A 26,768-nucleotide genomic window follows, 5' to 3' on the forward strand; every position below is an offset into this window, starting at 1 on the left:
CAGATCAAGAGCTGTAACAAATTCAACAGACCATATAACAGCGGAGGGCAAAACATTCTCCCAGTTAATATTTTCCATCTTATGGATTCTAGGAATACATAAAACTAAGTAGGGAATTAAAAAAAGTGAACTGCAGCAAGCTGCCTGAACTCTCATAAAGACAAATTAGGAAAATATTCCTGCCTTCAGCATCCTTAAATATTGCTGCTCTCACGTCAGCCTCACTACCCCATAACCCATAGCTGTAACTCCTGCTGTTTGTGCTCTTGTCATACCTAACACCTCAGGTGTTCATCACACCGTTCAACGTGTGCCTGTTTTGGAACAAACTGCTTCCTGAAATAATAGCATTTGCCACGGAAACTAGGTGGGTTGTTGTTTTTTTTTTTTTTTTTCCATGTAAAACACTAAGAAAAACACTTGATTAAAAAATATTTTATTAGGAGTACAGTGTACCTGCAATGTACTTTATAAGGCATTTTCTATAAATGACTATTTCTACTATATATATATCTGGGTGTTCCTGTTCATGTTTTTTTCAATACATTAGTAATGTAATGAATAACACCTTTTAAAAAAACTACATCTCTTTATTTAGTTCATAAATGTTCAAGCAGTACAACAAGTAGCTTTGGGAGAGGTTTTAATCAAAATTACTGTAAAGCAGTTTTAAAATTCAGTTGTCACTATTTCCCCTTTGTCCCCAATGAACAATGTTTTAAACAGCTTTTTTTTTTTTTTAAATAAAATCAACCTGATTATGCTGGTAGTAGCTTTTTTTTTTTTCTTCCCACATTTCATTTACCTTTCCAAGGCCCCCTGCGCTGTATGTACGTTTGGCTTTTGAACCAGTAAATCTCAGCCTCTGAAAACTACATTTTCATGAAAAGCCACAGCAGCGGAGGCGAGTTGCTCTTTTTTTTTTAAAAAAAATTCCACGTACATATGTACCTGTCTGCTTTCGCTGGAGGAAACCAAACCCACCGACCAAGCACTGCCGAGCTCAGGGGCGGTGGCTCTGCCTCCCTAGCGACAGGCTGAACGTGCTTTTGCTGGAGCTGAAGCTTTTGAAAACAAACATGGGAAAAAAAACCACGCTAACCTGGTCATTTAAAGCTGCACGTATAGCAGCCTACCTCAGCGTTTTGGCAGGAGTATAAACTGTACGCGTAAGGAGAAAGCGCTTCAAGTTTACTGGTTGCAGGATATTAAAAATTGTAGGGTCTCTTCTATAATTTACGACTGGGGAGACATTACAGATCTATCTGGACAGGTAGCTTATGGCACTTAGGTTATAAGAAGACCAGTGAATATTTAAAAACCAACGCACATTGCATTCCATGACCAACTCTGCCATAACTGTGCCTTAAACATTTATTACAACATTGTGATAAATAATATACACACCGTATCTTTTAAAATACCGTATAAACCATACCTCAAGAATAGGGAGCCAGCTTCCCTATACATTATCCTACAACACGTCCCTAGCCTGTTTGGGCTTTTTTTTTTTTTTTTTTTTTTTTAAAATCTAAAAACAAATTTGTAAAACTGGATAACTACAGTAAGCAGCCTACACTAGTACACAATTAATGCAGTATTGGCATTAGACTTGTATAAACCCTTGCACATCAGCAAACTTATTTAAGTGCCAGGCATACCATAAACATTTCCACCTTTGAGCCTGCATTGGGCAGTCGGACGGGAGGTGGTCGGTGCTGGGCCTTTTCACCAAGTTCATGTCGCATTTACCATTTCCCAGGTATTGATGTGCCACACTCGTACCAGCGAACATAGTTAATGTGAGTCTCCCCGCCTATTTTTCCAAATTTGACAGGTTCCTGACGAACTGCCCTGAAAAATCCTGGAACAGACAAGGGAGCGTTGTTTGCACGAAGCTCTCGGACAGCGCCTTCCTTCCATTTCCCCGTGAAGGCCGTGCACGGTTCCATGAGTGGCTAAACCAGGCGCTAAGCTGTTAACCCACCTGCCACAGCCAGCTCTGTTTGCTGCCCGTGCCTGGTCAGCGCACCCAAGACACGCAAAAGCAGGGACGGTGAAGCCTCCCCTCAAGAGCTGCCTCCCCAGCACCCACCCGTGGGTGCGGGCAGGGCGAGCCCAGCGCCCCCTCCTTGCCGCTGCTGGGGGCTCCTCTGAGCAGGAGGCTGTTCCCCCTCGCAAAGCTACAGTGACCACCTCAGCCTCATCCCCGCTGCAGTAGCCTTAACGCTCCACTGAACCTAAGTAAAACTTGACGCTTGGGGTTATGTCACGCTATCTCCCCGTCCCCGAGTGACGGCTCCCGCTTGAAATCTGCTCTGTGTGACAATACGCATGCTTCCCATTCAAACGATCAGCGTTAAGTTAAAAAGTGAGCCATTAGTGCTGAAGCCAACCTGCTCGTCAGAGATGTACATGTGGCTAAAGCATGCACGTGCGCGCGCACACACAAAAAAAATACTGTTCTGCAACTAGTACGCCACAGCAGTCATCATGCCCTCCCCGTGCTTCAGGTCAAATACACATAGTTAATGCTGGTTTGAACAGAACTCGGCTCGCTGCAGCCAGAGAGGAACTGAGCAGCAATGGGCAACCTGTCTGTTCTTTCCTCTGTTTGGTTCATTTAGTAGAAATACAAGCTACAGAAAAGGTGGGGGCTTTTTTTTTTTATTATTGTTTGTTTTGTTGGGGATGTTTTCTGGTTTTTTGGTTTTTTCCTAAAAATGAATGTAGCTCATGAATCCACTCTAAATCCAGTTGCTGAAAACAAACCGATCTTAAATATCTTTTAAGCTGGGGTAGCAAGCTTTTTATGTAAAATGGGTTGGGTTTTTTATTTTATCAAATGCTTTTAAAAAAGTTAATCTGGTACAACTGAGAGGCCTGCTGTCCTGGCAATGCCAAATTGCATTCAGACAATCCCTTACGCAAACAAAATACCTTTACAAATGGGCAACACTTGACTGGGAAAGGAAAAGCAAAGCGCTCTTTCTTTAAAAAAAGAAAAGAAAAAAACCACATAAGCAAACACCTTTCATATCGTTCACCTGCTTTTGTTTTTGGAAAAAACTTGGGAAAGGTTTAGGCACTTCACTTTAATCTCCCACGTCTACCTCAATGCACTTCTGTACTGCTGGAAGATGTATAAAAGAAGCACTACAGCCAGGAAGGTTTGGTCAACACGCTGATACTGTACTGAAAACCATTTTGATATTTTTCTCAGTAACATATTCCACGACACACCCAGCATGCATGTGTATATCGATACAACCTGCGTTCTTGCCCCCCAAGGGAATGGAATACCTCGCACTGGCACTGCTGCAGACAAGCGAGGCAGGAGTTCGGCTGACAGAAGTACAATTTTCTTATGCTCGAGCCTCAGCAACATGTGAAAACCAGCCAGGCAGGTCACAGCTGCGTTGAGGACATCCAGTCCCATGCCCACTTAGACCAGACTGGAATTTTAGGCACCCGGTTCAAATGAGTGCACACAGAATTACTGCAGCATGAATTATATTTTCCAGTAATAACTTTTTAGTTTCTCATTAGCACTAAACAAAGCTGTTTAATGCCCAACTGATGATTTACTGCCCTTTAAATCAACCTTGCTAGTTTGAACATAACACTTCATGCCTCTCTGCAAACTCAAATTTGTGGTTGGGTTTAAATATGCAACACCAACTGTGAATAACCTGCTGGAATGTTTTAAACGGGAGAGAGGCTGTTTACTACCTAACAGAACCTGAGTCATAACCTCCTTTTAATAAGTCATTGCTCATCTTCAAAAACTTCTCGACCCTCTTTTGCCTGCAAAGCCGGCAGCCCCTTTCCATCGCCCACCCCAGCAGTGGGCGCTGAATCCCCCGGCAGGAAAAAGAAACACGCGAACAAAGGAACTGCCAAGGTTTGCCACAGGGACGGGCGTAAGGAATTACCGTCTTTGACCGGTAGGTCGTCTTGCTGTCCTGTCCTTCCGTCTAAGAATGAGTCTACAAATTGGCAGTGATCTTCTCCATGGCCTCTCTGGTCTCCTATGTTATAAAATTTTCCTGAAAGCAAAGAAGCAACAAAGTTGAAAATCCATATCCCGTTTAGTGAGGGCTATTTCCAAAAACCACCAGAGGCAATGGGCTGTGCGCTTCGCTCTGTGGGGAAGCCAAGGTGAATGCTACGATTCTTTTCCTCTCAGGATCCGTAGCTGTGATTTGAACGTTATGAGCATACTCCAAGTACAGCGCTCATGGCTGTAGACGAAAGTGCCCCGTTCCTGGCCAAAATCTACGCCTGAACGTGTTTTTTTCCCTCCTTCCGTTTCATACAGTAAGTGAAATTCTGTTATTACCTAGAACCTCATCCTGACTGCATCACAAATGAGGTAAGTTTTGCTAGTGATCTGAACGGAAGGCAGGTTTGGTTCCCTGCCAGGAAGCCCCCAGTATCTTCAAAGATGTTTTGACAGACCAGCTCATAACACAGCCAAGGCCCGTGTTATAAATCAGCATATTTTTACAACATGTATGTGCAAGTGATGTCCTTTAACAAACAGATGACCTCTATATAGTAACTGCTTATCCAGAGCATGAAGTGTGCCTGTGTATTTATTCGCAGCGTTGCTTAACAGGACACTTTATGGCAACTGAGCAGAAAACAAGGTCTCAAGTGCCCCATGCAGCGTGTGCTGACATTACGGGCTGTGCTTTTCCTGTTAACAAGAGGACTCACAGTGAAGGAGTTTTGACAGAGAGATGTTTTTACTTACTGATTTAATTTGCAAGACATTAGTAAAATTCAGGTCAGAAAACTGAGGAAAGCATGCTACATTCTCTTCCCAAGCCTTGGCAGGAAACATTTTTAGATCAACTTACTGTTTTTTCGAAACTCCTTTCACAGCACTTGTTCTTAATGTGGTTAACATTTGGTTGTGAGGTTGAAAGGAAAGGTGAGAGCATCTAGAAATAGGCCGAGTACTCACTCAGGTATAAGCTAAGCAGAAAGTCCAGTTACTCGGTAGATGTTGGCTGTCCTGTACCCTTGAAGCTGTGCCAGTCTGGCCATTGGAGAGATGGTGAGGTGGCTTATAATACTGCTCCCTAAAGTGCAATTAATAAAAGAGCAGCCTACCAATAATCTCTTTCTCATCTTTTTGTGATCTGATCAATATTTTGCCAAAAATTCTCACCTCCAGTTGATGGTCTCTGTGCATGCAGTTCTTCTCTAGCTTTAGAAAATTATTTATTACTATCTAGTTTTGGCTGCAGGCATGTTTTTTTCCATAGGAGAACTGGTCAGAGGGAGTTCCTCTCAGCAATTTTTTGGTCTGAAATTAAGAACATTCAGGCTGCCCAAAACGGCGTTTTTTTTTCCATGGCTGTTGAAGGTCATGCTTAGAATTTATTTTTTTCCTCCCCTCAATAAATACTTTTTTTTTTAGGTGGCCTGCTTTTCTGGAATGCCTACAGTGACTGCTCTGGAGGACTGTTAAATGAGGTCAGCAGTAGATGCTGGTTTATAGAACAGTCCTGGCATGTGTAACATAGATCAGTTTTTCTTCATGAGAGACAGAATAAACCAGATATTTTTATGGCTAACACAAGAACAGAAACCTTCAGATACACACATAATCTTCTGGCCCACAGTGTAACCTATGTATAATTCAAACAATTGCTATACACAAATCAGCAGCGTTCTCAGTGACTATTAAATTCTTACTGCCCAATTCCTTCCATAATAAAGGAACACACTTAAAAACATTTAGCTAACAAATGATTAGATTAATCTTTCTCTTTTGGGGATAGCAATTCTAGCATAAAGTAATTTTTTTGTTTTTCCCCCCAGTGTTCCCTTAGGGGTGGTCTTAAGAAAATTAGATACCATCTTTGTTTTATACATTGCGAATTCTGCAACACTAGAAGTAAAATTTCACGCTAAAAACCAGCACGCAAAGATATGGCTGTTGGCTGCCTTAGACAACAGCATTTGTACAATGCACCCACATTTCAAGATCATTACGCTGCTTAGACAGCAAAGCTTCGGAAGGTATTTTCAGCGTAAGGTGGAACTCAGACCTCAGTGCAGCCCTTCACTACCAGCACGCGTTGCCCAGCTGGCCGGCGCTAGCAGATACACTTCCACCGGCCTCGGGGGCACGATGAGACAAGGTGTGACAGTGAAACACATCAGAACAGAATTTGGCTTCACATTGGAAACTTTCTCACCTGCCTATAGAGGCCTGTGCCATGACAGCCTCACTTAGGAAATGGGGGAAAAGCAGCTTTTCTTCTACATAAATATTGCAATTGTTTCAAATATTGTGACAACCGGTCAACGCTGGTTGTAACAATCCAAGCGCAAGAACCAGGCTTAGCAAGTATAATGAATACAACGTGGCTACCATCGCCTTTCTCCAGCCAAGTTAAATTGCTACCCTTCCAGCAAGAACAAAAGCAATCTCATGCAAATAGGAAAATGGGCTCCTGATATATTAAACTTTTCTTCAAAGATTGAAGGAGCTATCACTGCAGTGTTAATTCACTTGATTTAGGGCTGCAGTCTAGTCCTGCTAGATTAGCACTGCTATTTCCTCTGCTGGCTGGTTTTGTGATACACTATGCCTCATTGCCAGTGTTTGTCATTTGATCGCAGCTGGTTAGTACAGCAACAGTTGAATGAATGATACCTCTGTTCAAAATAGTCCCTTCTATTCACATAATCGCCAAGATGTTATTTACGTATGAGATATTGTACTTACTATTAACAACAGGGCCTTCCTTCCTTGTCTGCTCATGGGAGAATGGTGCCGGGTGCAAGGCTGGGCAGCTTAAAATTATATCGGCATGGGCTACCCTACACTCCCCTGCTCTTTTCTCTCCATGTTCCTACATGCAGAGACCAGAGCCTTGCTCCTGTGAGGTGCTGAGCTCTGTGATGGGGCAGCTTTGGGTTACAAAAAGTTGATTCTTTCAGCCACAGTTTCTCCTAGTTAATTCAATCCAACGTGATGAACATACTGCCTAAACTTGCGCTCAAAAGACACTTCCCATACACAGTTGTATTACGCCCTCGGTGCTCTGGGTGCCGTACTAATGCCATTGTGACAGAGTTGTCCATGCAGCTCTGATAAAAGACCTCATACAGAAGAAAGCCAGGAGCTTGGGATGGATTGTAAGAAGTTAATGTATTTCTAAATATAGCTTGTACAATCTACGTGAGACACATAAGTTCTGCTTAACTATCAACTAACTGAAAACCACCTTTTACAGGCTGTTTCCCCAGCTTCCACACAGCATGTGTCACTTGATTCAGGTCTTAAATACATCACACACTAGTGATCTTAAGACACTGAACAAAAAGAAAAAAAAAAAAAACAAACTTGAGAAGATAAGGCCAGGAGGCTGCTGTTAGTAATAAAACATAACAAAAAGAAGGCAGGGAAAAAGAGATTATAAGCAAAAATGGGGAATGTGGAAACAGAACAAAAATGTCAAAGCAGGTGAGTAAAACCTGTTGACTAGTGTTTAAGTCATGTATTTGTAAGCCTCACAGTAACGAAGTAACCAGATGTTTACCAAATGGGATGGGAATGACTGAGTCTAATGTTGGTCCTAATCCTCTAATTAAGAACTAGTCCAGGCTACCCTTTAAATACAAATGTGGCACCTTTAAACTATATGGTATTCGCTGTCAGAGACCTGATCTTTATCAATTTTCTGTGTGACGCCCAGGATACTCACAGGTACTTAAAATCAGATGATCACCACACAGAAGTAACTCTCGAGTCTGAAAATTCAGTATGAAATGCTTCACATCAATGCTTACTGAGCACAAGCAAGTTACTGTTTATGATTAATCTGCCTATGGACTAGACTAAACATTCCTGATCACACTTCAGCAGAGCTCATCTTGTTAAACCTCTTAGTTCTGGAACCACGATATCTTTAAGAAGTGTATAACATGGACAACGCTGATGTGAACGTCTCTTACCTGTAAGTGAATCACTGAGGTATATCTTGTATCTCAAAGAATTACACAACTGCACACCTACGAACTTCTTATACCAAGTCCTCTTTACGTATTGTTTCCCTTTGCATTCTGAATAGCCGTCCGAATTGAATGGGATTTCAGTCCAGATAGCATCCTTTCCCACTGCAGGAGAGGAAGAAAGAGGCTGAAGTACGACACTGCATACAAAATTACGTACCACAAATATATTCAAATAAATAGAATTAGAAACCTTGATGGAGCAGAATGCACCATAGCACCAGTCACCTGCATTTTGAACATGAAAGATATTTCAGGGAAGCACCAAAGGGTGCAGATATGATTGATGCAGTTAACTGCTTCTGCTTCTCTGTGTGTGGTACCAGTTTGGAATAAGCTCATTCTAGGCCACTGTTAGGGGGACAATGTCTCTGAGTTGGCAAAACTCTCATTTACAAAGTGTGTGATACAGTCACTGTTTTTCAGTGGGTTCAAGCCAGGACAGTCAACTTGCAGCAAACCGTATGTGATTTAACAAAAAGACACATAAAGATTAAGTGTCATGAATCATGTGGAAAGAGATGGTGTCTCGGCGTTTGTCAATGTGATGTCCATTACAAATGCAAAAAGCAGCCCGATTTGCTTGAGCGATCTCAGCTGTTCTTCAAAAGCTCAGTCCACCTCCCACCAAAGACAGCAAGAGTCTTGTAACTGGCCTAAAGCAGAGCTGGATCAAGCCTTCAAAAGCAGTAAATTTTTCTAAAACACAATGGTAGATAAATATTATCCTCTGAGTTGTGCTCTGTTAACTCACTTAAAAAGTGTGGAGTAGCTTATTCATTTTACAGAGCTTTCTTTTGCTTTAGTGACAAGGCTGAGAAAATATGAGGCTGTCCTTGGCTCATTTGTGTACATTGGTTTGAAGCCATCCCAGCTGCCATGGGAGCACCACATCGTGTTGATTGCGTTCCGCTCAGGTAAACAAGCAGCCTGGCATGAATTCCTCACCAGGGGTATGGGTGGAAGGAGTGAAATCGTGTGTCAATGCTGTTTGATTCCATAACTCATTTAACTGGTGCAGTACCAGCCCCCTCCCCCCCCCCCCCCCCCCCCCCCCCCCCGCCTCGTAAAATTACACTATCTCATTTCTGAAAAAATTCTTGATCAGAAGACACTATACTATACACAAAAGGCTTACTTGAAATTGGCTCGCTCACTCTTGGGTCCGCTGGGGGAAGAAAACAAACATTCAATCAGACACTGTGAAATGAACTTTCCCAATATTTCAATGGAAAAGCATTGGTAAGTGATTTTCTACAGTTGACATAAGCTGTATCTTGTGAAACAGAAAGAGTTTTGGAAGCAAAGTTCACTTTTGTATTAAACTAAATCAAAAGAAATAAATTTCTTACGATGTGGAACTACCGTATCAATGAGCTTTTAAAAATTTTACTTATGGGACAATACCAGTTAAACACAGTTCTATTAAAAACAAGAGTTTAAACCTGTAACCAGCAAAAACCAATTCTACTGCATCTTCTTAAAAATTTCAATTTCAAAACTTAAATAATAAAAAGGACCCCTCTGTAATACTTGCCACACAAAACTTGGCTACGAAAGCCCAAAAGTGAAAAATAGATGTGTGTAGTTAAGAAAAAAGAAAACTGACCGCTTAATTTGTCCAAGCTAAATAGGAGACAGAATGTAAGCCTTGTCATTCATGAAAACTGCACTTGGCATAAACATTTTTTCAGTTTTAACAATCTAGGATTACAAAGAGTGTATTCACAGTTTCTAAATATGTGTGGCATAGTCTGAACTCCTCCCTGACTAATCCCTCGCTCAGCCAAAACTCTCATCCATCAGTGACAGCACTAGATGAGGACTATTATATTATTACACCTGGCTCAAAATGCAGACCGAGAAAGTCCTTTTAAAAAGGCTAAATCCATTTTGTGTTTTATATGGTCCTTAAGTACTATCAAGCAATAAACACTTCTACACAAAAGATGATATCTTGCTTGTATAAAGGCAACAAGTCAACTGTAGTTAGCCTCATGGGGAACTGGAATAGGGAAAGCAAAGGCACTCTCCAATTCTCACCTCCGAGTCAGATAGGACTTAACTTGGGAACCAACCAATGGTCAAAACAGGCTTGTAGGCACCTCTAACAGTTTCACAGGAGAGTAAGCAGGATGGAGGAGGACATACCAGGACATTGACTTTTCCTAACTGCTATTTCTCAATCCTTATTTCAGCCAAAAGACATCACTATTATACAGCAGCCTTATTGAACAGGTAGCAAAAGTGCCTATAAACACACCAGCCCAAAGAAAAACCTTATGTTCTCCATCCAGAAGTCATTAATGAGGATGATAGAAACAAAAAGGTCAAGAATATTAATCTTAGAGGACTGAGTGTTCTCTAAGGATAAAGTTAGTTTAGTTAGTTTCTTCATAATGAACACCAGACAAACTCTCTGTGCTCCTGGTTTTTTCTCCTGCAGTCTGGCCATCTTACATCCTCATACCATATAGCCGTAACCTCAGGCTGACCTTCCAGGCACTACAATAACATGCTCAGTATTAAAAAGCCAATCTGGAGACAGTAAAGAGGAAGACCAAATGCACAAAATGAAGGAAGAGAGCCTTTCATATATCCCAAAAACGTGGATATGAGAGGCACTGTAAATGATGGTTGGACCTTTGGAAGTTCTTACCTGATTCAGTACTGAATGCCACAACATTGCTACTTGGACCTTCACCAAGAGGGTTTCTAGGTTTCACGTGGAATTCGTAACTGGGGAATAAAATAGAAGAGATGAATTTTGCAAACCAACATTCTTTCAGAGTCTGGAGCGAGCAAACTGCCAACACACGCCTTGGTGCTACTCGCCTCCTGGAGAAGAACAAAAAGGCCTCATTTCTTGCTCTGGAAATACTGAGACATTCTTTGTCCTAACTGTATAAGGCCTCTCTAAACACATAATTTAGCAGTCCTTTTGATAATTCTTTGCACACGTACTATTAATGTTTGATTTAATGCACCACTGGTTTAAGTCTGTCTCCTCTCACACATGCAGTTTCAGTTCTGGCAAAGGGAGCAGTTCAGGTGAGGTGAGAAGCAATCTGATAAGCAGTGATTGAGTAAAGCACATTGCTATTTATTTGCACATTTTTCATTCATAAGAACACAAACCTCCAGTTCAGTGCCTCTCAGGCCCTTCAACAATGACAGACAGGGCCTGTGGTGAAACACAGGGCATGTCTTCTAGGACAGGAGCCCAGCCAAGGCAAAGATCCAATTGCTTGAATATATGTTAATAGGAAATATATGAAGTAATGAAAAGGTACTGTGTAGCATCTCTTTCTTATCTTTTCACAGTGATGTTGCACAACACCAGTCGGTACTGTAGTTATCTCATGATCTCTTTTCATCACAGCTGTGCTGGGAACCAAACGCAGTGCTATGAGAACAGGACAAGATTGAAGAAAAACATCCAAGCCAGGATCCTCTGCCTAAGCCTCTCCCACCCCTCAATACTTGATTAACAGTGATGGACAGGCAAGACAAGGTGGTTTCTAACTCTGCAGCTCAGCTGAAACTTACATTTTCAATGAGAAGCTCTAGGTAAACAGCTACTGAAAGACAGCTGCAAACCTAAAAACATTACACAGAAAACACCAGACGGATGAGGATGAGGCAGGAAAGACAGTTACAAGGGTGGAAACCGGACACAGCTAAGGTCTTACATCAAGGGCAGAGCTAGAACACTCTGTATTTCCTTCCTCCCAGTACACACTATCCCAGCAAGCTGCTTCTCAGCTTTCCTGGCTCCAGGCTGGCAGCACCTGGGAATTTCTCACTGCTCAGCAACAGCTCAGTGCCTCCCTGTAGGACCTGCATGCCCTCCAAGCCAAAGCACGCTGATGAGTAGCATGCATACACCCAGTCAACAGCACCCTCTTCATGCCTTCCCCATGAGCTATAAGCAATAATCTGTCCCACGCATGCTACCTACGGAGAGACTTTTCATACACTTTGAGTGCATGTATGGTGAACCTCTCTTAACACTGAGTGTTTTTTCATCAGCGAGAGAGATCCATAGGACACGAGTCAAAAGGACTGTAGGCCTGGAAAATGGGCCCTAACCTAGAGACCAAACAGAGCAAAATGAGAATCCCAGAAGTGGCTAATTAAACATCCAGCTCTTGACTTGTGAAGGATCACTTACTAATGATAACTTGGTAGCTCGTGACTATAACATAGCATTGTAATGTATTGCTGAAATTGTCTCCAAACAGCAATTTTCTAAAGAAAAAAAACATACCACACTCCGCACAGTTGGAAATTTGTAAACTCCATTTGCAAGTCCCTACAAGAGACAGAATAATTCAATCCAAACCTTGGATTACCTCTCATTGCTTCTTGGCTCCTGCAAAACCTGAACAGCTCGCTAATTAACCTCCGTGGACTAATCATTGCAGTACCAAGCAACTGTTTTCCATCCACAGTACTTCTAAAACAATATTTAACTTTGAAATTGCTTACATAAGCAATTGCCTTTATTTCTAGGGTTTTCTTTTCTTTTTCAAGGAAAATACTTACAAAGATTGGTATGCTGAACAGATGCATTGTGGATAATTCATGGATATTTCTAAGTGAAACATGGGCTTGTTCTGAGCTTTAAAAAGTTTATTTGGAGTAATCTTAACATTTATTCAAGCATGCTGCAAGACCATTTTGAGCAACTCATATTACCCTACTGTAGAAGGGAGACATTAAATAAATAATAAATTAAATAATAAGTTCTAGACACAAAATCATCTTCATGATCAACTTCAAATTGTTTAAACAAATACATGCTTTTAAAAATTGGATCTGAGCAGTTAATATTCACATTGGACACATGTGGTACAGTAACTTTTTTGGTCAAGAAGTATTCTCATCTGGTAGGAAAGGCCTTTATCCAGAGGACGGTAGCAGAGCAGTTGGAGATTCCTTCTGAAGAATCACTGAAGCATAAATGAAGATTTGCTAATATGTTGGGTGTTTTAAAGTAACAGCTAGAAGATAAATTTTGGACAATGTACAAATTAATGCCCATCTAGAGCTAAAAGACTCCAAAGAAGTTTCCCTGCTTCCTTCACAGCAGAAACACCTTATCTAGAGCTAATATTGTCATTTTGATCATTGATTGCTCAACATGGCATCTTCTATTGCTTTACTGGGAGTTTATGGTTTGACCTTATGGATGATAATAATCTGTTTATGTCCCTTTGTATGAAATCAAAAGGGAAACATGAAGAGCACTGCCTAGGATTCCTGACCTAGAGTTTTTTGATTCCATAGGATTGGCTATAAGGAAAGGACAAAAACCTGAGTAGGTGAAATGCTCTTACAGAACTGGACTGGGCAGCCACAGGGACTCGGAAGGTAATGATGTGGGCAGTATGAACTAACGATAAAGATCTACAGTCAGCATATTTGGATCTGCCTGAATACGTAAGGGTTTCACAGATTTTGCAAGCTGGATTTACCTGCCTCTGTCAGGCAGAAAAATCACAAGCTGGACAAGACAGTGGAGGATTCTGAAACAAATTTAAGTATTTTTCTGATTTTTATACAAATATATTGTCCTCAAGGGCTGATATGCCCTACTTTGAGTTGCATCAGGCAACATTCTTCATAGGAAACAGTCCTGTTCCCAAAAAACTTAAGTTGACCAACCTGGGCCCATCAATTCTCTAACTCCATAAAAAGACCAAAACAGGAACTGAAGACTAAATATTTTCCAAGCAGTGTTTTTCAAACTGTGGTCTAGGGACCACTAGGATCTCTGCAAAAGACCAAACCACAGTTGGGAAAATTACGGAAAAATTGAAATAAAGAACTGAAATCCACACACAGAGATTTCAGCTCATGTAAACATATGAACAAAATTAGAGGAAAAGGAAAGTAATAAAGGAATGTCCAAAGTATAGCTTAGTCAGTTAGGAGAGCCTCCTATTAATGATGTTAAAGAGCAAGTTTTTTAAACTAAAATATATACAATTCTACAGTTTTGTGGTAGGTATTTTTACAGGTGCCCAAGCATCACTGGCTCCCTTCCTCTGCCAAATTCAACCCTGAAACAATAGCAGTAGTTGCAACAGTACAAGAACAACAACCAACCACTTTTGGAGATGAAGAGAAGTAACTAGTTGACTGAAAACTAAAAGGGAGAGAAAGGAAAAGTTAGACTGAGCTCACGATTTGATAGAGATTACAGATCTAACTGTAATTTTAAAGCCATGGTGTGGCTCTCTTCATAGAAAACCTTTTAAAATCTCCCTTTTTGTGTGTCAGGTGAAAGATCTGAAAAATAAAAATAAAATTGTGAAAAAAGGGTTCCCTGCTGCAATCTTATGCACTTCTACACAAACCACAAGGGAAGGGGGAAAAAGTGCTTAGAGGTTCAAGAAAGTATGTAGGGCAAAGTTAATAAAGGGAAATAGGAAAGCTGTATAATGATTATCCCATGTCTACCTCTTAGCTAGATTATTAATGAGAAACTGGAGTCTATATTCCATCTTTATATCTGTGTGCCTGTGATGCCAAAAACTCTGCTACCCAATATATGCAGCAATCTAACACGTGTCACACGTCTAACATCTATAAGATTGCTATCCTACAAACTTTGGAGACTAGGCCTCCCAAACTGCATAAGACAATAAAAGTCCTTGTGCACATTAAATGGACTTGACTTGCAGTAACTACTGTGCAGAGCCTATTTTTCCACCATAGGAAATCGCTATTCCACATGGAAGTTTGGCAGACGCAGCTGCTCCTGCATTTTTCAAATCATGCAAATAGAGAAGATTGAAGATTGCAGAACTGAAAATAGGTGAAGAGAGATTTTCACCATAATAGGCGGACTGGAGCAGCTGAGTACAGTCCTGGGACTTCAGGTCAATTGCTGGGGCGATGCTGGTGGTTAGATGACAATTATGCAGGACTGTCTCAATGTATAGAGCTTCTCTGTCTCTGCACAGTGTGCTTGCGTAACAGTATGATCAGACATAGCAAATAAAACTAGGTTTAAGAGAAGGGAACGAAAAGAGAAAGAAAGAAAATAAAGTGCTGGACTTGTTTGAGAAGTCTTTCTCCTAGTCAAGTTACTTTTGTAATAAAGAGTACAAAAAACTCCAGCATTTTTCTGCTACTTTCTGCATTTTTCTGCATTGCAACTTTCACTTTAGTTCTCATCTCTTGACCCTTGCTGTTAACAAATCTAAGCTCCTTGCATCGGTAGATTTTTTTCCACGTATATGATTAGCACATTTTGGGTGCTAACTGCAATACAAAACAATACTAGATAATGGTAATAACAGCATGAGCACGTAGGTGTGAATTATTGTGTATAAGTGCACAAAAAGCTTATTCAATAGAGGGTTGAAGACTTACTTGGTAAGGCCTTTGAGTAAATTATAGTAACAGTCTCTTTGTTTCATATCTTTTGTAAGACATGAAAAATCTTTTGAAGGAAACCATCTACGCACATTATAAAAACAGTTTGGTACATGCATGTATCCTACACATTTCACGTTTACTTCACAGTTTTGATTGGTTGGGTGGGTGGGGTTTTTGGTTTTTTGGGGGCCTTGGAATTTTTTTTTTTTTTTTTAAACATTCCCTGTTATTTATATTCCTCAGGAGACCTCATGGCTGGAAATATACTTTGCCTTGGGACACAACCTAACCCAAAAGTCCAAAAGAGACCACCCAAAATGTTTCTGAAAAGGAGAAAAGTATATTTGAAATCACCAAACTACTTAACCAGGCAAAGGATCAGTACTTAAAGGGAATTTTTACAAAGCTGTGGAATGCAAGCATCACAGGCTCTTTGTTTCTTATTAATACTTTTTTTTCTGTTAAAAATCTACACCAGCAGGCTGGTGGGATACATCCTCTAATGGCTACCTGAACTTCCCCAGAGCTATTTGGCACATCTCGGACTGCAGTCTTAATATTTTTTCTTTACTACCTTCCAATTACTGCCAACACAAACATGCATGAGAACTGTTTTCAACAATATTCAGACTCTTTTTTGAAGGCTTGTATAGAAATTAGTGCTGCAAAGTTTCCTGGACACTAGTGGTATGTGCTATGAACTTAATTGCCCTTAAACAAACGACCAGAATGAAAGAGGAAATGTACACCTAATAAAAAAAAAATATTTCAAGATAGGGCAGGAATACAGAAATAAGAACTACATATTTTGGCAGAGAAACTAGCAGAAATAGCAGAAAAAGTCAAACTGATACTATATCAGACGTCTGGAAGACTAAAAAAAATAAATCAATTTTAAGGAGTTAGAAAACTCCAAAACTAGTAAAAAAAACCCAACTAAAATTCCTTTGGAAATGGGAAAATAGAATTGGAAGCAAAAAAATAACAACATCTGCATTTAATATTCTAGGCTAGGAAAAGTCCATGAAAAAAAATGCAGGTCAGTGAAACTGATTTTAACAAAGGAGAAGATGCAGATGAGCACCATCATTACTACACAGAGACAGAATGAAGAAAAAAACCCCACAGTAAGCCGATTTCTACCTCAGGCCTCTCAAGGTTTACTACAAACAAGCACCTCAAGGAGGAAATACTGAAAATTGTGGATAATGACCTTACCTTGACTCACACATGGGAGATCTTGCTTGACAGTTATCATAGGAGAAGTTACTGCAATACTTTTTTTAAGGGCAGTTTTTAATGTAAAACTAAGAATAGATAAAAAGCACAGGGTCCTGGGTATGCCAATGAAACCAGGGGTTCCAGTGCGAGCAGCCTTATAAGGAAACTCAAAACCAAGGTACCTGTATGACAAGTTAGATGGAATATTACAGGTCTCGCTCCTCAAATGACTGCTTGGAAGCTAGACTGTAATTGCTTTGATCAAAACAATCAGTCTTGTAGTTTGGCTTTGACTGTTTTCCAAGTGGAATAAGTGGTACTGGTACATTTCTCAAAAAAACTCTGACAGTTTTCTCAGTATAAAGATTGCAGAATTTCCATGTGGAGGATGAAAAATTAAATTGATGGATTAGTTCATACCAGCACATCCTTTTCTCTCTTTTTTTTTGTTAAGAAGTGAATGACATTTGCATTAATATACAAACCAACCTCAGTCTGCACTAAAGAAAATGGGCGAAATTGAGATTTACAAGATCAGAAACTACCCCTGAGATACAATCATACAATAACTTATGTTGGAAGGGACCTACGAAGGTCACCCGGTCCAGGCCCCTTTTCATGACAGGGCCGACTTAAAAGCTACATTAGGTTGCTCAGGGTCGATCAACAAGCACAGTAGTTACAGACACTCACTGCTTGAACAACAGAGTAAAAACTGAGTAGCTCAGTACTTGGTTCAGACTAACTAGAAGAAAGAAGGATGAATGGAATTTGGCTATTTCACTCATTTGACAAGCGAGGGACTAATTGAAGGATAAAGATAGCAAAAACTGCAGAAAATCTGGTGTGTGTTTAAGTGTGATACTGAAAAGAGGGCTGAGTGAAATGTGACCCAGACCTACTCTAAAATTCTTGGAAATAATATAAAGGGTAATAAAAGCTAACTACAGTACAAAGTCGTAATCAACAGCTGTGTATATGTGATTATTAGATCACAGAAGCACATCTGTAATAGAAACATTTAAGCAAAAAACATTCATAAAACAAAAGAAAATTTTCTTCTTCAGGCACCAGTTATATCCAATTAACTATCTGTGTAAGAAGGATATATATAGTTATCTAGCTCACATAGCATAACCACACTACATGCTTTGAGAGATTTCAGGTAAAAGTTACAATCAAAAGCAAAATATCTGATGAAAGTAAACAGAATTCTAGATTGGACCTAGATAGCAGCTTAGCGCCAGGAACAGTAGCAGTTTCAAGAACTCTGACCAACCAAATGATGGATATCAAGATTCGAACTTTCCAGGTTACTTAAACTATCAGAACTTTTCTAAGATCATAGAATCATAGAATCGTTTAGGTTGGAAAAGACCTTTAAGATGTGATAGTGAAATACTGCAAGCACCACATTTGGCAATCCTCCAGGTGAAAAAGAGGCCAATGTACTCATTGTATAAGGAAAAACCCTTTACATGAATGTGATGTTGTCAACTGTCAGGCATGCCTTACTGTGAGAGAACAGCATGCATACAATGTGCCTTTTTTTGGGCAAAACCCATAGGGATCTCAGTGGTCCAACAAAATCACATTCTACAGGAGCCTTTAGAACCTTTTTTTTAAAAAAAAAAAAAAAAATCAAGCAGTTGTGTTGGAAAGCAGCTGACTGGTTTTGGCTGGGATAGAGTTAATTTTCTTCCTAGTAGCTGGCATAGTGCTGTGCTTTGGATTCAGTATGAGAAGACTGTTGATAACACACTGATGTTTTAGTTATTGCTAAGTAGTACTGACACTAGTCAAGGACTTTTCAGCTTCCCATGCTCTGCCAGTGAGAAGCTGGGAGGGGGCACAGCCAGGACAGCTGACCCAAACTGGCCAAAGGGCTATTCCATACCGTATGACGTCATGCTCAGTATATAAACTGGGGGGGTTGGCTGGGGGGCAGTGATCACAGCTTGGGCATCAGTTGGCAGGTGGTGAGCAGTTGCATCACTTTTTTTCCTGGGTTTTGTTTCTCTCTCTCTTGTTGTTTTCCTTTTCATTACAATAATAATTATTATTATTATTACTATATTTTATTTCAGTGATTAAACTGTTCTTATCTCAACCCATGAGTTTTCTTACTCTTGCTCTTCCAATTCTCTCCTCCATCCCACCAGGGGGTAAGTTGAGTGAGTGGCTGCGTGGTGCTTAGTTGCCAGCTGGGGCTAAACCATGACAGTGCCCTACATTTATTTAAAGGATGTATGTCCTCACTGTTAGATTTTCAAATCGCTATTTTACTTTCATCTCAGAGTCTCAATGTCTTGCAATGAAATCACGAAGAACATAGAAACCTGGCATACATAAGACAAACAAGAGATACGACAAACTGTTATATATAACTATATTTGTTTAAAAGTAATCCTCGGAAGTTGTTGTATGCCTATGAAAGTCCATTTTCATTTCCATATTAGCATGGTATGAGTCTGTTAAAACCAAATACTTGATAACTGTACTGAAAGTCAGAACTCCTTTTCTTTTTCAGCCAGTGAATGTTTTTCTGGATCCAGTCACTTTTCAGACAGCTAAATGGACACACAGAATACTACATGATAATCCTCCGATTCAGAAAAATTTGTATCCCATTTAACTTCTATGTTTGTACTCACTGACAATTGCAGTCACACATGCAATTTTTCATGAGATACTGTAAGAGTCTCTCACTGCTGCCTCCCTAACACTGTCCACATTTCTTAAATATTCAAAGTCTGGCCATTAGCTCCTAATCTTTAAAAGCTGCCTTGTCAAAAGGCCAGCTCAAAGGAAGATGGGTGTCTGGCTTACTGCAGAGCTTCCCAGAGGTGTAGCAGTGTGACCTATTTGAAAGAAGAATATAAAAGAGAGAAGCAAACAAACAGCATGATCTGGCAGGCTAGGATGCACCCAGTTTTTCCCTGCTGTTTGTTCTGCCCCCTTTACACTGAAGAGTTCTTTGTCTTGCTTCCCTCTTGCTGGATGTGGGTGATTAACTCTTTAGCTTCTGGGCCAGGCACTAATATCCTACCTGATTTACCTCAACAGGATGATAGACCTTGGGCAACATGACTGCAGACCATCTTTGTCATGTATGGCTCCTCAAGAGCACACAACTGGAGAATTACAGGCTTGAACTGTCTTGCTTCTATAAGATCTTTCTGTTTTAAATTTACCCATGGAGACTGATATATCACATTCACAAACATTTTTATTCTTTTTGGAAACTGTTTGTTTGGGTCCGTCTGGTTTAGATCTGTCCTGAACTGTCTTCAGCTCTGGATGCACTGAGCCTTCAGAGCAGGATAGGGGATTCACACAGCCTCACTGATGGCTTCAGGAAAGCTGGAAAAAATAGACTCTCAAATTCAGCTTGTCAGCTTCTCCACAGCGTTTCAAGGCCAAAAGGTTCTTCCCCAGTTAATCCTCCTTCTGATACTGAGTATCTCTCTTTCCATATACTTGCTGCTAGTTTTGTAAATGTTGATCATTTGCAAGAGGGATTTCTTTTTCTTTTCCAAGTTTCCGTTCCAGCTCTGCCTCTTCTACAGCTCTTTCCTTTAAGGCTAGTTATGGAAAAGTCTGCTTCCCAGTGTTAATTTATTACTTGATGAATTTGCAGACATTTCAGGGACTCTGTTAATTAATTTATTGAGCTGTGTTTCATTGCCTCTTTTCCTCCTATTTTCAGTCAGTTTTGTCCACAGGTCCATTTTCTTCATCTAGTGAGCAATCACCTCCTGACAGACAGGAGACTTTTATTATGGACATATGCCATTCCTTGATACTGTCCACGTGACACCAACTCTCTCAATCACTTTCTTATTCTCCCTAAATTTAGCGTGCCAACAAGCCTGGATTCAAATGGTAACAGTAACAATTCCTTGTGCTTCTGCCAAAGCTCTCAATGTGTCCTCAAAATTAGGAAACACACATCTTGAAATGGGAGCTTAATCAAACAGAGCCACTCTGAGAACGACTTTACATCCTTTAAATCCCATGAGACTCCAGGGACATGCACCACTGCAATTTATATCAAAGATCTAAAATTTTGGGCAGTGGCCTCCTGAATCCAGAAAGACTTCCACTGTCTTTCCCTTCTGAGGTTGGGGGTGGGGAAGGGGAAAAATAGCCACCACCCCATCAGGGAAAAGTTATCCCTTTATGTCTTAAGTCAGCCTCCAACAGTCAGTACTGACCTCATATCTAGCTTCCTGTAACAAAATCCATGCTCCAAAAGACTTTGGTCTGCCCTTGCTTACCAAAACCTGAAAGTCCTCTCATAGGACTGACAAAATTGTTACAATTAAAGTTAAAAACCATCTTATCTGCTTCTGCATAGCTCCTGCCTTCCTTATGACCTTTCCAATGGTTCTAGCTGGGTCTGCCTGCCTCCATCTTGCTTCCTTTCTGAACAAAGAGTAGTCTAAAAATGCTTTTCTCTTTTGGCCATCTGGACATTGCTCTCAGCATCAAGGACTTTCCTTTGCTTCCGTGTCTTTCCTACACTTAACCAAATCCATCCCATTTCTGTCATCATACGTGACACACAGAGTTCGAGCGTGTAATGGAAGAGAATCTTATTAATAACACACAGTTCTTTTCAAGGATGCAACTGTATTATTTCAAAGCAGAACTGAAATGAAAACACAAACAGTATAGCCTGACACGTTTAGCAGCACCTACTGCCTGCCTTAGTCGCTACTCCAGAAAGATAGCGTTTTGCTGTCTCTTCTAAGCCTTCTCAACTGATTGAGGAGGAGACTGAGGAAACCGATGCTTGGTCTCTGGTTGTATTGCTAGCATATCCTAATTGCCCCTTAACAAGACAGAACAACATAGCTGCAGTTCACACTTTCACAAGCAACATGCCTTTAAGAAATAACAGAGATATTCTTGATACAATACACAGCAATTCTAGCCCATCTTATGAGTTCTGGATTCTATCAAAAAAGCTCTTTTTGGGTATCACAATTTCCCCTAGCCTTTCTTTTCCAGTTCCCTTCACTTCCCTTCCACTTTGTGCAATAGTTCCTCATTCCTCCTCCTAGGAACTGCTTGTCAGAAGTACATAAGCTAAGAACCAACACTCCAGATTAAACCACACATTGGTTAAAAATAAAGGTTCAAGATGGGTTCTATGCAGAACTTTGTGCTGTGTTACCAATTTAAGGATAGTAATAGAAAAGAGCAGTTTATCTGAAACAGAAAAATCCAGTTACCAAAGCCAAATGGATGGTCTCACAGGAAAAAAATGTGTCATTCGTTAACTTTCTGATGCAATCAATAAGCAACACAAAAAAAGGACAAGTGGCTTTCTTCCCTGCTCTGAATTTTACCACAAAAAAGAATAATGATTTTTTATGAGATTTTTTTTTTTTAAAAGAATTATAATGTTTATTTGGACTGGTTGCATGAGATGTACGCCATCAACTGGAATTCACTGACCCATTTTTAACTTGCCAGCTGTTTCGAGACACTGAAAGAAAACTACATATACAGGATAAATGTATCTTTCCTCTCCAGGGTGCAATGCAAGAGTCAAGCTTCATACAGTGGCCCAACTTGCATTCCAGTATTTGAATGAACATCCATCTAAATAAGCAAGCAGCCTACACCAGTTGTGCCGAGCATCCGTAAACCCCAGAGAGAGCCAACTGTACATATAAATCTTGATCTCACATATCAGGTTAATATTTCTTGTGTTTACCTTGTTTCTTTATCTGCTAACTTCAAGAGATTTTTCTGATAAAAAGCAGTACATTTTCTTACATTTATTTGACTGTTAATCTTTCTGATAGAACAGATCACTTCTGCAGTTTGTCCAGACCATAAATACTCTTGGAAATTTCCTAAAGATTCCTCAGATGTGTCGCACCTGTTAACTTAAAAGAAAGCAAAACCAAAACATACCTTTTTCCTATCAGAACAGCAGTAAATGCAGTTTGGTCTTACATACATATGTATTTTCATTTGAAGTGACAGACAGCTGACAGTTTCAATTAGTTGCATTAACTTAGAAAATTATTTTATTTAATTACCTTGTGTCAGGTTTTAGGTTTTCCACAGTAGAATGGGTTTGATTTGTAGTGATAATCGATTGCTCCTTTTCGCCATCACTTGCTCCATTTTCAGTTGACACAACCTCATACTCTGGAAAATTATAGTAAAGAGAAATTTATTTAAATAACAGCTCTTACCTGAGCTTCTTCATTGCTCTCTCTTTTCTCACCTGATTTCCACTCCTACAGTCTAATAGGCTGTAAGGACATCTTGTGTGAACCAGTCTGGACATCAGTATGCTAAAACGGTTAGGAAAGAGAGATCCAATTCCAGATTGCTGAGGGCCTAGCCCCTCATCCTTCCTTATAATTCAATTATGGGATAGAGGATACTCAACATCTCGCCTCTGCCCAAAGGTACACTAGTAACAAAATTCCAAACACAAGTAAGTATAAGCATTCTGCAGTTTGAATGAAAAAGTATCAAAGATGAAAGCACAGTTTCTAAATGCTTAAACTTTGATTAACTTAAAATAAGACCTATATTTTTAAGATTGCCAAAGGAAACTACCGAACTAACTTGGATTGTGCACTTAGGGAATCTGTCAGTTTAGAATGAAATGATTTTGCATAAATGTATTTCTGTACTTATATGATTTATAGAGTCTCGCTACTTTCTTTTCATCTCACTGGGATGTATCATCATGCGCAAGCCATGCTCTGAACAGGGAATTAACAACAGATGTTTGGGAAGAAGATACCCTTTCAGTCAGCCCGGTCCAAGATACAGGGCACTGCCTCACTAGCAGGCAACCTCTGTCCCGATTCGTAACAACCTCTTCTAATAAACACACTGAGTATATTGCTAATTTTCCTCTCTTCACAAAGAAATTCAAACCTCCCCAACCCCTTCGTTCTCCCTTCCTAAAACCTGTCTATAATACCAAGTGCAGTTTTGTTAATTGTAAGCTAGCAAAGGAGAATGTTTTCAAAGAACATTTGCAATGAGCATTTCGATCTACAGCACAATGAGTAAAGCAGGTATTATACTGTGAGGACAAACACAGAGACCACCTATCAACAGCTACAAAACCTCTAGAAAACTACTTACTTTCCTGGTTTTTTCTAATGATGCTATTAATTTTTGAGATCTTAACTAAATGCTAACAAGCCATAGGGCTTTTTTTTTTGTTTTCCTAAATTTTTTAGTTCTCAATACAAGGACACCATTTGTTGTCAACACAGAAAGATAAAACATCTGCAATGTGATTCAGTGTTGAAAAGGAAAAAAAAAAAACCTCTCCATTGTTGCTGGTCTCTCAGATCTTTGCTCCTAGTAAACGTAGGAGATGTGTATGTAAATGAGCATACATACACAAACTGACGCTATTTCGACTACAATTTTGCAGCTATGGCTTCCTTTGCACTCTTCTATGCAAAAAGCAGCCACTAAAACTGCTGGGGTAAATTATGTAAGACAGTGCAATTAAGTGGAAGTGCAGAGCAGCCCTAAAAAATTATCTTCAAAAATTCCAAGCTTCTAAACCACAGCAATTCAATCTGAGCAATTATATACATGGATGCACATGTGAATTTCAGATTTACTGCAACAGTTTCAAAAGGGACCTCTACACATGTCCTGGTTTCAGCTGGGATAGAGTTAATTTTCTTCCTAGTCACTGGCATAGTGCTGTGCTTTGGATTTAGCATGAGAAGAATGTTGATAACACACTGATGTTTTAGTTGTTGCTAAGTACTGCTTTATGCTAGTCAAGGACTTTGCAGCTTCCCATGCTCTGCCAGGTGCACAAGAAACTGGGAGGGGGCACAGTCAGAATAGTTGATCCAAACTGCCCAAAGGGCTATTCCATACCATATGACGTCATGCTCAGTATAGAAACTGGGGGGGATTGGCCAGAGACCAGCGATCGCTGCTCGGGAACTGTCTGGGTATCAGTCAGCGGGTGGTGAGCAACTGCATTGTGCATCACTTGCTTTGTATATTATTATTACTGTTATTATTATTATTATATTGTTATTATTATTACTACTACTATTTTACTTTATTTAAATTATTAAACTGTTCTTATCTCAACCCAGGAGTTTTTCTCACTCCTACTCTTCTGATTTCCTCCACCATCCCACTGGGGCAGGGGGAGTGAGCGAGAGGCTGCGTGGTGCTTAGTTACTGGCTGGGGTTAAACCACAACAACACAGCATCTCTTTGTCTTTACCTTGTAATAGACTCAGTTATTCAGAGCATATACAGAGCAACATAAAACTTTAAAACAGGTTTAAAATTATGTCAGAAAGTCAGCATGGAGGAAGGAATTACTGCTGACACTGAAGATTTCAAAATTTCCATGTTCAGAAGTCCTCCCCCACAACAGTCCCCATGAACAGCAAAAGACCAACCACTGCCTTTTAAAAACAAACTCATGGACCTGCAGGAATGGGTGTCTCAGATGAGAGTTGGGGGGTGAAGAAAAAGAAAAAAAGTAAGTAGAGGGCTTTTACTTTAGATCATTTGTTCAAGTGGACCCCAATGCAACAACCAAAGACATTAGCATTGATAGTATGTATCTGTGTAAAACATATCTGTGTTTTCTCTCTATGCATTTCCTTTTTGGAAACCAAGACCTTTTCCTATATAGCCACCAAGGGCTGAGTGAACCATGGAGGAAAAAAGTCATGCAAAACCCCTTATTTGCCCTAATTAAGCCTCATCAGAGAAATGACGTTTGTTAGGAAGCATGGGAAAGAGAGTGGATATCCACTGCCTTAGGTACATCCAGATAGAGTAAGTAACTTTACAGGAATTCAATCTTTCTGCCTTCTGCCAGCTGCAAGTCAATATGTGATTTGAACTTTTTAATTCATTCAAGTTGGGAAAGAAAATACAGCATGTGAATGGGCATGCAAACATGTGCACACACACACACACAAAGAACTACTGAGCACATCCAATACCTGCTTGTTACTCAGTGCACGAGTCTCAGTGCACAAGACAACAAACTGCCCTACATTTCTGTGGCAACATAACGGGAGTAGCAGAGCACCAGCAGAATGGTCTTGGTTCTTGACATTTGCAGCCTTTATAAAAGCAAAGAGGTAAGCTTGATCACTGTTTTGGTTATTATTTGTCAGACCTTTCCATTACTGAAGTAGTTTTGTTTTTAGGAATATCCAATACAATGAAACCCCTTGTGCATAGCTAAAAGTCAAGCAAAGTAACCATTTCAAAAAAAGGCTCAACGAATTACATTTTCTGTTTCCACAGTTCTATCTGAAAAAGTGCATTAAAAAAAAAGATGTGATGCCTAAATCAGATGATTGATAAAACATGTATGAACTACAAAAATAAAAAGAGATGACAGAAAACTTGATTTAAGTCTGTCTAAACAAGTAACGTCATACTGGTGCCAATATGAAGTAATCATTGTTTTCAGAAAATGGGATTAAATGCCTTCTCTTGAATTCAGAAAGTGTCCTTGGATGAGTCATTAACTGAGTAATTTTTTGAAGTTAAGACGAAGGAGACAAGCTCAATGAGAGTATTTGTAAGCCACAGAGTTCAAACATTTTGTCTTACACATTGAAGTTAGAAAGAATGAAGATGGTATTTATGGGAAAGCTGTTACATCTAGATAGGAAGATAGCTAGATTGAAAACTAAAGTTTCTCTCAGTGAAGCAGAATGAGTATTAGTCACATATTCCGCAGAAGGTTTTAATCTTCTTTTCTGAAATGAGGAAGGGTATGCCAGGTGTCTCAGTTATCACAGAGTAGAAGAGAAGAAACTTCATGGAAAGTTAACTTTTACAAATGCTGATTACAACTGAACAGAGAAAGGGTTTCTACCTAAAGTGTCAGAAGAAACTGAGTATTGCTTGCTCTGTATTTCTCAACACGCATTGAAAAAGAAAGGAAATAGTATCAGAAGGCAATTAGGCCTTGCTCTCATCATTAGATGGTGTGCGCTGACAGTTTTAGCAGCTATAGGGGAAAAGTTTTTCTATTTTTGCAATATGAATGGTTGTGCTGCAGTGGGTTCATTAACATACTCAAGAAAAACAGCAGGTCTATTTCTAAGAAAACA

At 39.9% G+C, this 26,768-nt stretch overlaps 1 protein-coding gene across 1 annotated transcript in view; it reads right to left on the bottom strand.

Moving 5' to 3' along the window:
• Positions 1-1,748: 1,748 nt before the first annotated feature.
• Positions 1,749-26,768, bottom strand: part of ABI3BP (ABI family member 3 binding protein) — a 171,029-nt gene continuing 146,009 nt past the window's right edge. Inside the window, 6 exon segments of the mRNA XM_075725367.1 lie at positions 1,749-1,864; positions 3,936-4,049; positions 7,981-8,142; positions 9,176-9,205; positions 10,697-10,776; positions 22,710-22,821. Of these exon segments, the coding sequence (XP_075581482.1) occupies positions 1,749-1,864; positions 3,936-4,049; positions 7,981-8,142; positions 9,176-9,205; positions 10,697-10,776; positions 22,710-22,821 (614 nt within the window).

Source organism: Pelecanus crispus, chromosome 1 (assembly GCF_030463565.1).
Source record: "Pelecanus crispus isolate bPelCri1 chromosome 1, bPelCri1.pri, whole genome shotgun sequence".
Classification (NCBI taxonomy): Eukaryota; Metazoa; Chordata; class Aves; order Pelecaniformes; family Pelecanidae; genus Pelecanus; species Pelecanus crispus.